This window comes from Takifugu flavidus, chromosome 10, assembly GCF_003711565.1.
Source record: "Takifugu flavidus isolate HTHZ2018 chromosome 10, ASM371156v2, whole genome shotgun sequence".
Classification (NCBI taxonomy): Eukaryota; Metazoa; Chordata; class Actinopteri; order Tetraodontiformes; family Tetraodontidae; genus Takifugu; species Takifugu flavidus.
The window spans coordinates 7400809-7415655 of record NC_079529.1 but is presented as its reverse complement, the minus strand read 5'-3'; the positions used below and the strand labels follow the sequence as shown (position 1 = coordinate 7415655).

The 14847-nt window shown below is 52.9% G+C and overlaps 1 protein-coding gene across 2 annotated transcripts in view; it reads right to left on the bottom strand.

Annotated features, from left to right (window-relative positions):
- Positions 1-1893: 1893 nt before the first annotated feature.
- The window catches only part of znf407 (zinc finger protein 407), a 104842-nt gene continuing 91888 nt past the window's right edge, over positions 1894-14847 (bottom strand). Inside the window, exons 10-11 of one of the 2 annotated variants that reach the window (XR_008952314.1) lie at positions 3933-4182; positions 3239-3375 (exon numbers count right to left, since the gene is read on the bottom strand). Coding sequence is in view for 1 of the 2 variants with exons in the window: in XM_057044922.1 (XP_056900902.1) it covers positions 2510-3375 (866 nt within the window). In the remaining variant the exon portion in view is untranslated. Of the gene's footprint in view, positions 3376-3932; positions 4183-14847 lie in introns of both variants that reach the window. The other variant, XM_057044922.1, reaches the window with a different exon arrangement.

Below are 14847 nucleotides of genomic sequence, written 5' to 3'. Positions count from 1 at the left end.
CAAGTTTCACCGTGAAAGACACGAGGGTACGAGATCTGAACACAGGAGTAACACGTGAGGATCTGAAGAGTGAGAGAGGAGTGAGAACAGCTTAAACAGGGGGGAAGGGGGGGGCAAGCAGGGGCAGGTGAGGAGGAACAGGTGGAAACAATGGGCACAATCAGAGGAGACCACCTGGACACTCGTTAGCAGAAGCAGGATCATTAGCAGTTTCATGCGAGCACCCAGAACAGGTGAAACACAGAAATGATAAAAATGCTGATTGTTTCAAACAGGAGGTTCACTCAAGGCCTCTTCAGGCTGCACTGAGACCTTTGACCTCCTGACCCCCCCCCCCAGCACCTGAGTAGTTGGGCTTCTGGCTCCGCCCCCTGCGGAAGGCGGCGCAGGAAGTAGCACCAAGAGAGTGGCCTCTGATTAAGTCGTCTCCTCTGTTTAACCGCTTTATCCCTCTCGGGGAGGGGACACCCTGGATGAGTCCCCCCCCCCCCCCCCCCATGTATCTATCTACAGGTATAATCAACTTCATAGTTGTGTGATGACCTGCTGACCTCTGACCCCACTGACCCACTCAACTCTTATACTAACAGCTTATAATTAATGCATTTCCCTGATCTCTGCCCATCCTCTCCTCTACCTGCCCCCCCCCCACCCCCCCTCTCTCCCAGACCCCCCATCAGCAGGAGGGTCCCCCTACATGAGCCTGGTCCTGCTCAAGGTTCCGTCCTGTTAAAGGGGAGTTTCTCCTTGCCACTGTTGCTTGTTGGGGGTCCAGGCCCTGGGATTCTGGAAAGCGCCTAGCAACAATCTTGATTCTAAATATTGATCGGTGACTGAAGAACCACCCAGCGGGCCGAACCACCAGAACCACTTCTGATTAACGCTTAGAAGTCAAATGAAAAGATCCGTTTACAATGGCCACATTGTGAGTGTTGCAGAACATTAACAGACCTCTCCCACTCTTCTAGTACTGTGCCCCTCCACACACACACACACACACACACACACACGGGCCTTTTTCCGGCTCACCAATTAAGGCCCAGCAGCAGGTTTCCATCAGCCGTCCGGTCGTCTGCAGCAGGACTGTTGAGGCCTGTCAGGAAATGAACTCATCACCGGCTGACAGCTGCTAATTTCCCTCTCCTCCGTGTCACGCGAGCGGCCCGCTCAGTTAATAACGAGCCTCCAGCCCCCAGATTAGGGAGACGCTCGGTGGGGGGGGGGGGGCGAGATGCGCACGAGGCAGGACACAGGCGGCCGGACAGACGTGTGGAAAAATGTGCAGATGGACATTCCTACTGAGAGCAAACAAACAGCCCCTCTCTCTGACTCTGACACACACACACACACACCACGTTAATGCCGCCACAGCTCAGGTTAACACACCCCAAACCCTCAGATTCACTCCCAAACAACCCAGATTTTAGTGCGTTTCCTCAGGAAGTGACACAGAGGTTCTGGTCGCGTTTACGGGCTGTTGACCGGAGCCTGAGTGGAACGAGGGTTCTTGAACGCATCGTGCTGCTGCAGACGGACATCAGTCGGCTGTTGCCTCTCTCAACACCCCCCCCCCGTGCATGTGAGCGGGCCGCGTTCATGGTCGGCCTGTGTAAGGACCTAAATGAATATTGATTCTCCCTCCAGTGCTGAATGCTGCTGGGGGGGCTGTGTGCGATGAACAGGATGAGGCTGATGGGGTAGAGAAGAGGGGCTGACGATTAGGGCTGACAGTGATCACGATGGCGATAATGATGATGGTGATGATAATGACTGCGTCGGTGATCAGCCCGCATGATGGCAGCCATCCATCCACGCGCGCGCGCGCACGCTGCAGCCGTATTGAACATGTTACCGCGGCACCGGAAATACAGTTATTGATAGAGAACACGGCGGTGAACACGACAGTAAAAACTCTTTATTACCGAAATCGATTTACATTACCTTCATCTCAAACCTGTTTCGTTTGTTTGTTTTCTTTTAAAACAGACAGGAACCACATGATTGTTTTAAAGTACCGATGTGAGGCAGCTGAAATGTCCCGGATTACATGAATGCACCAAAACCACATGGCTGGAGGTCCTGAACGCATCACCTTAAATCAGGTCTTAAACCTGAAGAGAAATCATGTTTTGCATACGAGAACAAATAATCAGAAGCAGAGTGATAGAAGCATTAATGAGGAAATCTGGAACAGAATGCACGTTTTCTTTAATAATCCCCCTCTTCAAGCGTTTCTAAAGACAAAACTCCACCATCAGTCTTCAGCTCGTGTAAATGCATCAACCTGGAAGGATGGAAGTGAACAAAAAGAAGCTTTTTCAGTCTCTGTATTTATTAATAAATGATGCTTCGCCTGTATTTAGCGAAGCCCCAGAGAAGCCAAAGATGGAGGAGAGGGGGATAAAAAGAGAGATGACAAGAAGGGAGAACAACTGGCAGAGATTCAGTGGCTGAGTGGAAGCTTTAGAGGAATTAAACTCAGTCTGAGCGACAAACGCTCCTCTTTCCTTCAGCCCTCCAGAACGATGTTGTGATTGGCTCCGTCCAGGTAGACCACCATCTCCCCTCCAGGCTGCGCCTCCACCTGCTGCCCCTCCCCCTCCCTGGCCTCCGGCTCTGCGTAGACTTCGCCCTCCACCTGCAGGGTGCAGTTGTCCAGCTCCGTCACGATGTAGTGGGTCCCCTCGTCGTTGACGATGACCTGGGTGAGGCCTTCCTTCATCATCTGGGAGGCGGCCAGGTGCAGCACCTCCTGCATCTCCTGCTGGCTGCCCTGGTGGATGACCTGCACCTCCGTCTGCTCCTCCTCGTCCTTCACTTCCTTCTGAGCAGCTTCCACCAGCTCCGCCGTCAGCGCCTCGCGGACGACGGTCGCCTCGCTCTGCACCTCCTCCTGGTGGCCCATTTCGCTGACGGCGTTGAGCAGAGCGTCCAGGGCCGTGGACGACTCCGCCACGACGTGGCCCTGGCCGGTGGCGGCGGCCACGACGCCGTCTCTCACCGCCTGCAGGCCTCCTCTCACCTCCCCAGATTCCAGCACCACGTACTGGGCACCGCCTCCGGCCAGGTGGGTGCCCGCGGACGCCACCTCTCTCCCCGAGGCGATGACTTGCCCGTCTTCAGTGATGTGGAGCACCTCCGCCACCTGGCCTGCCATGGCGAGCGTCTGCAGGGTGGCGGCGGCGGACTCCTCCAGAGCCTGATCGATGGCCACCTCCCCATCGCTGTAGCCTTGGATGATGATGACCTGCTGGACAGGCTCGTCGTGGCCGCCTTCCTCGGCCTTATTCCCCACTTGGGGGTCTGTGGCATCGGATTCAACGTACGCCGCCCCCTGACCCTTCAGACGACACTCGAAGGACTTGGAAACGATCCCTGGAGAGAAGAAAAGACGGATGTTGTGTTGTCATGTGAATGTTTTCAACAAAAATGCAAAAGACACTTAAAATGAGGTCCAAACCCAAAATATGAATAATTTATTAGAAGGTTCGGGTCCACAAAAGAAAAAAACCAGAGTGTGCAGCTACCACATGTGGCCATCTTCAATGTTTGAGCCTCTGCTAATGTGACAAAAAGTGTTCAGAAAAAAAATGAAACGGGAAGGAAGGTCGCGCTGAGATAAAATGTGATGTCACACCTCCGATATTTGGGCCACATTATCCAAAGGAAGAAAGGATATGGAGATATGGGGCTGCCAGACGAGTGCAGCCAGATCCCTCTGCTGCTAATTGAGCCACACTCTGCCCTCTCAGCTCGCAGGTTGCCATGGTGTTTCCAAGGTGATAGGAACAGTGTCAGAAATGCCATTGTTGCAGCGGCGCCTGGTTCAAGTGCAGACAGCGAAGGGTGACTCTGAGCACGCGCTGCACAAACACCGGGAACCCGAACGCATCACAAGACGGCTGCAGCGGCCCTCATTCCTAGAGATTCACCTGCGACGCGGATGCTTCGGATTCTACAGCCCCCGCAGGACGACCCGTGCCTCTGAAATTCCGGGTGCTTCCAGGAAATCGCTTTTCACGCAAATCTTTTAAAGCCTCTGCGGAGGTGCGAGGGTTCTTCCTGAGGGTGGTCACAGGACGCCGCAGGTCTCCCAGAAGCCACAGGAACTAACTCATCAATCAGCGATCATCCTGACCTCTCAGGGACGTCTGTGTGCTGGCCTCAGCGTCTGAAACCGCACTGGAGGAGAACAACTGGGTCAGAGGGTGCAGCGAGCAGGTACAGGCGATTATTAACCTCAGCGCTTTCAGGCCAAGTTCTGCTTGTGTGTCAGGCGTACGTCGCACTTCTGTCAGGACCCACGCAGCTCCCGCGGGCTGATGTGCGTTGGGAAACACTCCTGCTCAGTTTGCGACTGCATGAAGTGAATGCAGAGCTACAGACACATACCTGGAAATGCTAGCTACATGCTAGCTACATGCTAGCTAGGGCATCTGCGTCATGTGTCATGAGGCAAGGCTCTCCAAGGAGTTAATGTACAATCAGAAATCCAGTTTTGTTCTGATTAAACAGGAAAATAATCACAAAAGGAGGCGGTAAACATGCTGTGGACTCGGCCGCTATGTCGATGATTTGCAGGTATTTTATTTAGAGTACCGGTACTGGTAGAAACATGTTTTCTAGGTTAGATCACGACAAATGTTATCTGCTAATCAGGAAGGCAAGGAAAGAATGAATGAAGCTGTTATATTCTCATCGGATGTTTTACACCTGGAGTCTCTGGAACACTTTTCATTAGTTATTCCAGAGAACAGGGCGATCTGGGGCTTCTGAAGGCGAAGGTCTCCTGGTGCAGGAGCTGCACAAGTCCCAGGGAGCTTGTTTAAGGGTCCTTTTAAGCTGTTTATCGCACATGATATAGATTAAAAATACATCAATCAGAGTTAGGAGTGCTAAATTACATGTAAATAGTCCAATTGTGGCAAACAAGGTGATTTTTTAAATTTAAATCTACACTTTATGGCTTAATGGGGCTTCAATTAGGAGGAAATCAGCAGTATTTTGCATATTGTAGCAACCACATTTGCATCTCCACTTAAGATTTACTACTTTGTCTTGAAATTTTAAAAAAAACAAAACAACAACTTTATCAGCCAGGACACAAAGAATTCAGATTGTGGAGTAAATATCAACCCGGACTACTCGGTTCGCATCTCAAGTGACAAGAACAGCAGTTAGCGAGCGGAGGGAGCCGCGCTGTTGAAGGCAGCCAGAGGAAGCAGCAGAGGTTACCTATTTACACAGAGCTGCAGGCCCCATGCTAACTGCCTACGCCGGAGCGGAGCGCTGCGAGCGGAGAGGTCGGCTGGGGAGGACGATTACTCACTGCTGCGCCGTTTCTCTGCTGCATTATCATGAAGCCCGCGTGCACGCGTGCTCCAGACAAAGTGCCATTAGTGGGTGAACTCTTCAGTTTACAGGCTGGCTGGTGAAACTCAGCCATTACCAGCCAAATGTGCGCTAATGCAAGTGTGTGTTCCTCATGTATATGTCAGCACGTGTGGGCGGAACATTACGGTCATGCTTTACTGGCGCGTCACACGTGCTGCTGTATGTGTTGGGCGCGCACGCCGCTCCCTCCGTGTGTTTGCTTATATGCGTCATAGTGTGCGCGCAGTTGTGGGGGTGGCGGGGCTGCTGGCGTGCCTCACATTAGCCGTGGGGTGCTGCTGGCGGGGCCCGACAGAGGCCCGCTGAGGTTTATGGAGTGTCACTCAGTCGCCGCAGCAGTGAATCAAGTTAATGTTGCAGAGCCCATCTCTTCAGTTGTCCTGCGCTCCCGGTGGAAGAACAACATTTGAACAGCGTGATTTGGTCCCGGCGAGAGGCTGATGCCTGTTTAATATGTGTTTTGAGTGTTCTGGTTCAGCGGTTCCTTTAACAGGAGGATGAGACGAAGAGGGACAGGCTGCTTTATTGACTGTTATGTGAAACAAGATGGAGGCTCCCTGAAAGGAATAAAACGCCAGGAGGAGGACGCGGCGTGATTTGATTTCCGGATGAAACCACCTCGCTGGTGTCGCTGCGTTCCTACAGCAGTTGGGGTGTAGCATTGGCCCCGCCCGCTCAATGTATAGCACAGATGCACTTATTGATCAGCGGATCAATGGGCTCGCTGGTAACGGGGACGCGGGGCCTCTAAGTGGCATCACTTCAGCTCAGAGAGGCCACCAGGGGAGCGGTCAGACAGCACTTACCAGCAGTTAGAGAAATTAACCTTAACACTGAGACACCGGCGCACATACGATCAATTATACTGGCCGGAACACGGGTCGGCTCGCCGCGAGGGGCAGCTGACTTCTGCACGGCGAGCACGCTCACGTGATCGTCCCGGTCCTCTCGTGAATGGAAATACCTCCAAATGAAACACACCGCTGAGAAACACGTGAAATATCAATTACCCTGAGTCGGAGTGCAACGTTTCAAAAAAAAAACAAACCCCAACCTGCTCGATAAATCAATCCCAGCGAGGGAGCCTTGAAAGATCCCAATCAACGCTCAGGAAAGCAGCGGAACACGTTGGGTTCCACTCGCCTGAGGGGGGAGCGCGAGGAGAGCGCACGCCAACGATGCGCGGTGCTCGCTTCTGAAGGTGACACCAAACAAAGTGTGTCGTCTGAGCGTATCCAGGTCACCTGCCCGCGTGTCTGTGTGTATCTACTGTCTGTACCCCCCCACCCCTTCAAATGATGGGGGAGGGGAGGGGGGTGAACCGGTGTGAGGCGGAGCAGCATGTTGCTAGTGTGGGACAGGATGTGGGTCAGAGGGAGCAGCCGGCAACGCTGCTTTGAATTTCGTAGCATACCAAAAACAGTATAATCACCCATGAAGGCAAGTTCTTAACCCCCCCCCCCCCCCGTGAGGCCTCTGGTGAAGGCGCACGTGTGTGTGACACAGATAGCAGGTCAGCAAACGCCATGAATGGAAACGCCAGGGAGGAGGGGCCGGCTGACCACAGCCCAGCCAATTATACGCTGGGCAGACTGACAGCGGGTGGACGCGGCAGGGACGGAGACGGAGACACCCGACACACCCCAAGGACGAATAAACGGCAAAAGAACGAGGGCGGCGCCGGACAGGGCCTGCTGGGCTGCAGCTCCAGTACGGTGGCTCTAGAGGGTCAAACATTCATTACTCTGTTTGGAAGCACATTCCTGATTATAATTCAATAGTCGGCAGCACGTGGACGCTCTGACTCCTCCCTTGTCCTCGCGTGACACTTGGACGGCTTTTAGAGTTTATCGAGCTTGCCAGAGAATCGTCTGAGGGCCCGACAGGAAAATCTGTAAATGTCGGTCATGTGACCGCCAATTATTAAACCAATAATGAGATGGGAGAAGAGAAAGCGAGACCTCCCGCTCCGAGGCTGCTCTCTCTCCTGCGGCTGGAAGAGGCCTGAAAGGTGACTTCAAATATCCACGTAGGACTCAGAGTAGCAGACTAATCGGGGAGCAGAGCGCCGCTGGGTTTCAGCTGGACTCCGCAGTGATGCAGGCGAGCGCAGGACAACATTGCGTCACATGTTCTCAGCACGCAGGAATGCAGCGTAGCCAAGGCATCGGGCCATTTAGGGGGACCCCTGTGTCCAGTCACGTCCCACAGACAGGGACTCAGTGCGTCCTGAGCCCGGGGAGACAGATGAACAACTGTTTTCCTAAGGAAGCTGTAGATAAATGGGAATGTGAGGGACTCGACTGGGAAGCACACGGAACGATGACCACATCAAGGTGGGTCTGGGCGGGATCGTTGCATCATCCCCAGCGCCCCTCGAACCCAGCGCCTGAATTATCGGCTGGCGGTGGTGAGATCAAGGTTCGCCTCTCTCTCACGGAGCAGGCGGACCAGCGTGGGCCACCTGCACACCGAGGCGTGGGCGGCTGCACCACGTGCTTCACCTCCGGGGGCGTCCGCTGCGGGACGCACCTGATGACTACGGGTTACATCACCGACGACGCGCCCCAAAGAAGCGCCTCTGACTAACGCATTCCTTTTATAACTCCTCTCTCGCAGGAGCGCGGCGAGCTTTCCCAAACGCCGGAAATCGCTCGCAGGTCAGGAGGAGACCTCGGCGAGGAGGAGGGAGGAGGAGGAGCCAGTCACAGGGCGAGGGCTGACACATCACACATCAATATCAGCCACGTCCCGCCCTCTTTCCCATCCTTCCATCATCCTCCCCATTAGGCCCTCTCTCATCCCTCTCGCCCGTGTCCGTCCTTCTCCCGCTTGTCTCCCTCCCAATCTCTGGAGGTGGACCTTTGATTGCTTCCTTAATTAGCCATGTCAGACGGCTCTGTGGATTTACTCAGGATGTCAAACTTCTGCAGATAATTACAGCCTCTCCCCTCCTCCATCCATCCCTCCATCCTCCTCCCACTGTTTGTTCCCCCTTCCTGTGAATTAATGATTAATTATGGATGTGAATTTGTGAATAAAAGCTTTTTTTTCCTTTTTCCAATCAAACTGAAGCCCCTGGTCTCCTAATTTCCCCGTGACGACGATGTCACTCCGGTCTTTTCGTAGCCAAGGCCTGACCTGAGCGCGGATCGGAGGTCCGTCACGCCGCCATGACAATCAGGACATCATTTTAAAATAAACGTGGATGAAGAGCAGGCTGAATCCAAATCAGGGTGGAAAAGGAGGAACTAGAGTCAAATCAAATCCAAGGAGATCCCGTCCAACACCATCCTGATATTGCTCCAAACTTCCACACAACACACTTGTAGACACACAGCTCTGTTTAGCTGAGACCGCCCCCCCCCCCCCCCCCCCCCCAACCTTTGCCGAGTGTTTACCTCACCGAGAGGTGCTGCAGATATTTATCGTCCTGATGGCTCTATATATAGGCGTGAGGAGCTGGCTGAGGAGACGCAGACGCGGTGGGAGGTTGCTTCTCTAATCTCCATCTCCAGGCTGACAGGCCTGAGAAGGCCTTAATGAACGGCTCTTTTCATCTGCACGCCCGCGTGGATGTGACAGTATAAATATTTAGCAATATTGGAGTCAGCTCCTGATTTTACACAGATGGAGTGATTGATGGCTCAGCCCACTGATATGTGCCAACCACCATCCTGGAGATGTTACATAAACCGGCGCCACCTCTCCCTCCCTCTCTCTTTCTCTCCATCATCATCTCCATCTCGCTCTGGCTTTATCTTTCACGCTGCCTCCTCTGCTCGCCGCCTCCTTCCCAGCTTGCCTTCTTGCCGCCCTCCCCGGCTGACAATTTGCTTCACTGACGAATCTCTATCAAATGGTGCGGCGGCGCCGACGCTGTGAGACAGGCCACGTGGTGGCGAGCGAAAAGTCCAGGGGGGGATAGTGGCGCCGGCGTGGCGCAGATCAAACTCACTGTAGGGTGATTGGCGGCCTGTCGGCATTGGCAGGTGATCAATAAAACCATCAGAGATGTGTAGCATCAGGGCCCCCAGAGGTGGGTGCACGTTCCCCTGCGCTCTGTGTGGCGATTAAACAGCCCAAATTGATTTAGCATGCGGTCCAAGGACCGAGGAGGCTTCAGTGCGGTTCCATAATTCATATATAGAAGTGATCATCAGTGGGCCCCGTTAAATGGGTAATCTCCATGACGCTTCTGACGCCTCAGACGGATTAACTGAGGGACCACGCAGCCATCCAGAGGTTTTCGGTGACTGTGATAAACAGGACGAGGGGGGGGGGCAGCAATGAGGTTAGAGGAAGAGTCTATATGTTGACCAGTGTCCTCACAGAGGCAGAACTCTGTGTGTGTGTGTGTGTTTGCTGTGTTGGTGTAACTTCTGAACATTGGTGTAAGATAAAATGCAAGTAAACCCCCAGATGAACGTACGAGAGCGTCACGAGGCGCCGCTGAAGATGCATTAACCTTGTAATTGCCTGTGTAAAATATGCTGCCCTTGTAATGAAATTTCCTGCCTTAATTTGAAAAAATTGGGAAAATATATCCCCCCGTTTTTTTTTTCCTCCGCTGTGTTTTCTCATTTAATTGCATTTAAAACTTCAATCTCAAACACCCCCACCGGTTGGCGGGGGGGAGGGGCCGGCGTCGGGCGGCCACATCTATTAATCTAACTGTTCTTTATCGGAATTAGCATTCAAATGTGATCGGCTCTGCTGCTCCCAATCCGGACCGGATCCACTCCTATGGAATAACCACAGTGGCCTTCCAGACCCCCACCTGGCTTTGAGAGCTATTGATTTTTATATGTGCAGTAATGAGAACAATTAGTCTTTTCCCTCCTCTCCTTTTCATCTATCACCTCTAAGTTGCCGCCCTCTTTAAAGCCGGCAGAGGATCCTTCCTCCAGGCTGGGAACACCACCGGCTTTAACAGAGCTGGAACAAACACCGGTGTCTCCGTCCTACCCGAGCTAAAACGCTCCACTTCAACACTTCAGCATCAGTGGATTAGCTCAGGTAATCTCCCGGATAATCTTGCAAAGCCGTCCACCACCTTCAAAGGTAAATATTTACGTCTCATAACGTACGGAACATTAAATATCCCTGGCATTTTCCTGTTCTCTGAAAAACGGGGATTTTGTGGCAGCCAGAACCAACCCGCCATGGCTGCACACAAGCACGTCACACTTTAGAAGGTAGGAAATAAGATAGGAAAATCTTTATTTAAGGGAAAATTGAGTCTTAAGTCAAACATTGCAATCAACACCACACCCCTCAGGCGGACAGAACGGAACCCATCCGTCACAGTGGATGGTAATTCTCTAATTAGAATATAAGGCACCTCTACAGCCGACTGATGTGATATACAATAGAGCACACCATACTCAGCCAGACTAGTGTTAACATGTGTCATAAAATGTGAAAACATAATAAAACCCTCACATCCAGCCATTAAGAATGCTTTAATTTCCAAAGTGGAAGGCAAGATTGACTGGCTAGCAGCAATCAGGAGACGTTAGGCTCCATAAACCATCTGATTGACAGAGTGATTTGTGACTGACTGACTGGATAAGTGCCTGGCTGCTTTCTCCGTGCGGCACTTTGGGCTTGTATATGAGCCCGGGCGTGTACGTAAGTGTGTACGCGTGATGTCAGGTCCTATTTCAACCCTGGCCGGTGAGGAATGAAGCGTCTGAAAGAGTCCATTTCTCTTGCTGCGCCGCCCGAGCCTTACTTACCCTAATGATGTATAATAGCCTGCAACTACACTTAACCTGAGCATTACTGTGGCAAAGACTGAGTGGAAGACGCGCACGCACACACACACAGGCGCGCCACGGGTCAAGTGCTTCCAAGACCATTGTTTACCGTGAAAGTGTGTGAGGGTTGGGGAAGACCCGGCATGTGGAGGAACCGAGGAACGGGCGAATCGCACTCAAATCAAATCAAATCAAATCAAACGCGGAGCGGCGCATTAGCGTCGACAGCTGCATCCTGGTTCTCCCTCTGATCCTCCCCTCACACTTCACTCTGCTGCTGACTCATTCTGACGAGAAGCTAAACGAGGCAGGCAGTTAGCACGCCGCATCTGTTGTCTCTCAATTAAACTCATCCCCCTGCACCGCTGTGTACGTTCACACGTGCAATATGGAATCCGGCCCTCTGACCTCCTCCGTGTTCATTATCGCAGATGAAGAGCTCATTTCTCGCCACACGTGCGCGCTAGGAAAGGGGCTCAACGAATGCGCTGGTGTGCGCGTGCGCGCGTGCGGGTGCAAGACAGGTTGGAGACAGAAGAGAGACAGTAAATGACAGTCACGTGAGGTAGCTACTGTATGAAACCTCAGATCTAATCAATAGGAGTGAGGAGGACGCCAGGCGCCAGCCAGAGGGTCACCGCTCATCACTCAGGTCAGCGGGGAGCGTGCACGTACGTGCGTGCACGCAAACACTGCGCGCATCCAGAGGGAGGGCACGGCATAGGGGCACATTACACGACAGGACTATGAGGCAGGAGAGGATGGGTCAGGAAGAGGTTGAAGCGCATAGCAACGGATGGGGGGGTGGGGATGGGTGGGGGGGGTGGATCGATGGGGGAGACTGAAGGAGCTCCGTAATATCGGAGTCACGGATGTCCAGAACGCGGCTAAGCAGGGCTGGGAGGCAGGTCAGGGGGGTTAAAACAGCCTCGCACCGCAGGGAGGAGGCACTGACAGACCATAAAAAGAGCAGGGGAGGAAAAAAACAGAAAGGAAATGACTAATTCCGACGCTCGTCGCGGTTCGGTGCATCGAAAATGGTCGGAGAAGTCGGGATGGAAGGAAAGGCTCGCAGCTAAAACAAGTGTAGCGCGCTATTAGCAACATTTGCAACAGGACAGAGCCTCCTAAGCTGTGGGAGCTCGAGTGAAAGTGGGGCAGCGGAGCAGAGCACCGGTGTGTGTGTGTGTGTGTGTGAGTGTGTGTGTGTGTGTGAGTGTGTGTGTGTGTGTGTGTGTGTGCGCGGCTCTACCAGCAGAGAAATGGACTCGTCCTGGTGGCATTTAGCTCTGTTCCATAATGACACCGAGAGCTGGGGAGGAGACAGAAGCCCACTTATTGAATTATTGAAGGTGCACATTGGGGTATAAATCTGCCACAGCGGTGCCGCACTGTTGTAACACACACGGACGCGTACGCGGTCACGTGCACAAACACCGAGGCCACGGGCGCGCTGCCGTGACAACTGTGGGCTTTGACTCGCTGACCTTGAGGCTGTTAAAACAAGCCCTCCATCAGCTTCTCTGCGAAACAAGTTTACCTGGCGACGTAACTCCATCAGTTCTTTAGGATGCCCGGGCATCGATGGAGGAAGGGTGAACCTGAGGTTCGCCTCCCACCTCAAACCAAACCAAAGCTTTCGGCACGTCGTAACCGACCCCTGACACTTATACGTGGCGCCGGTCGTTGTGCTGAAACTTTCTGATGTATGGATATTTGTGCACATGTATGTCAGAGCGTGTGTTGGGGAGGGGGGGGGGGGGGGGGGCGTTCCGTGTGTCCTGCCGGAGCCCCGTAGCCGAGGGGGGCGTTCTTCTTATTAACATCATCAGTCTGCATCATTACTAGGCTGCCTGGGTTGGGCAGCAGGTGCTATGAGAGTGCCAGGGTTACAAACGACCAAGGGACCGCTCAGAACACACACACACACACACACACACACACACACACACGAATATGCAGGTAGACGTGGGTGCAACGCACAAAGACAGAGTTTCCCCCCACTTTTCAAATCCCCAAAAGGGATACGGGGCGTCTGTGTCTATCTGTTATCCGGTGGGTTAGCGCTTGGTGTCTGGCCAGGTTTTCACTGGGGGGGACGGACTCCATCCATTCTCCTGACAACAGGCTGCGGAGGGGTGGGATGGGATGGGATGGGGGTGTGGGGGGGACTCAGAGCAGGGGAGGGCTCGCAAGTTAGCCCAAAAGAATGAATAAATACACTCAGGGAAGTCTAAAATAGGACATCTATATATCCATCGGTTCAAAAGCTCACACACACACACACACACCGTGCGCGTAGCTGCCCTCCCGCTCACCGTGCATGTGCATCCCATAAATATGAGAACGGTCAATAGGTAAAGTTAGCCTATTGACAGATGGATATCTGCTCTGGTGAAGTTAATGCTGATAAAACGCCTGCGTTATTATGGTGTGTAACCAGAGAGCGGTAATAAAAGCTATATGTATGGGGACCGGCCTGTTTCTCCGGCGCCTCCGTGGCACCACCCGTGACACCAAAGATGTGTCAAAGGCAGCGGACACTCAATACAGTGCTGCGCCGCGCTCGCCAGGCTGCCGCTGTGGATCATGTAGCCGGCGTGCATTCATTTAAGACGTGCACATTGATCTGGCATTGACGAACCATTTCATATTAGCCCAGCTCTGCTCTTTACAGCATCAAGGGCAATCAGAGGAGCCGGCCTGCATCGGGCTAAATTTAACGTCCCATCAATCCAAACGTGGCGCTCGCAAAGTCACGGCGGGGCGACTGCAAAATAAACCCCAACCTCAGTCGAAATGATCGTGGTTTCCACGTGGACCGTATAGGGACAGTTCTCACGCCGCCGCAGGATTTAGCACGGAATAAATCAGAATTAGAGCGATATTGACTTGAGGGCAATTCAATCAGGAAAGGGGCGGGGCAAAACGGAACGGTAAATAAATAAGAGATCCACAACGGGGGAAAATGACATTTGCTTCTCTAATACGGAGGCTGCAGCAGAAATTAAAGTCCCTGGTTTGTTAGTGCTGTTAATTGGGCGTGCAGAATTAAAATGTTAACGCCACTGGTAGCTAGCAATGTAGGGACGCGTTCGAGTGCATCTCCTCACCCGCTTCCCTCTCTGCTTCAAGTGTCTCCAAAACTAATAACCCCCCCCACCACCACCAGTCCCCCCCCCCAAGCCCTCCACATGAACTGTCACATTAATAACATTGTGCCCGTATTCAAATTTTCTGTCGAAAAAGCTAAAGAAAGATTGAACGCCCCGCCGTCGCGTGGCCAAAGATTGAAGACGTGTCTCATTGACATTGTTAAAAGTTTATGAAAATATATGAATTCTCAAACGTGGCGCAGCGCCACTCCCGACACTTCTGTTAGAGAGCGCGGCTTTTAATCAAAATGATTGAATACCGCAAGTCCGGATCGGGGGATTCTAATGGAGGACGGATAAAGTGTCACGGTCCGGAACTACAAAACCCACATGGGAGTCACACGTGCAGGCATGAAACCCTTCTCACTGTCGTTTGGGGTTTTCACACCTGCTGTCTTGTTTTGTCCTGTTGGTCTTTCTGGACCCGTCGTGGGCCCGACCCATGTGGCGCTGACAGGACCCACAGTAACAGTGCGTCAGAACGACGACGCTGCCGCGGGACACTGAAGGCATCGCGGCTGGGTCCATGGTTTCTC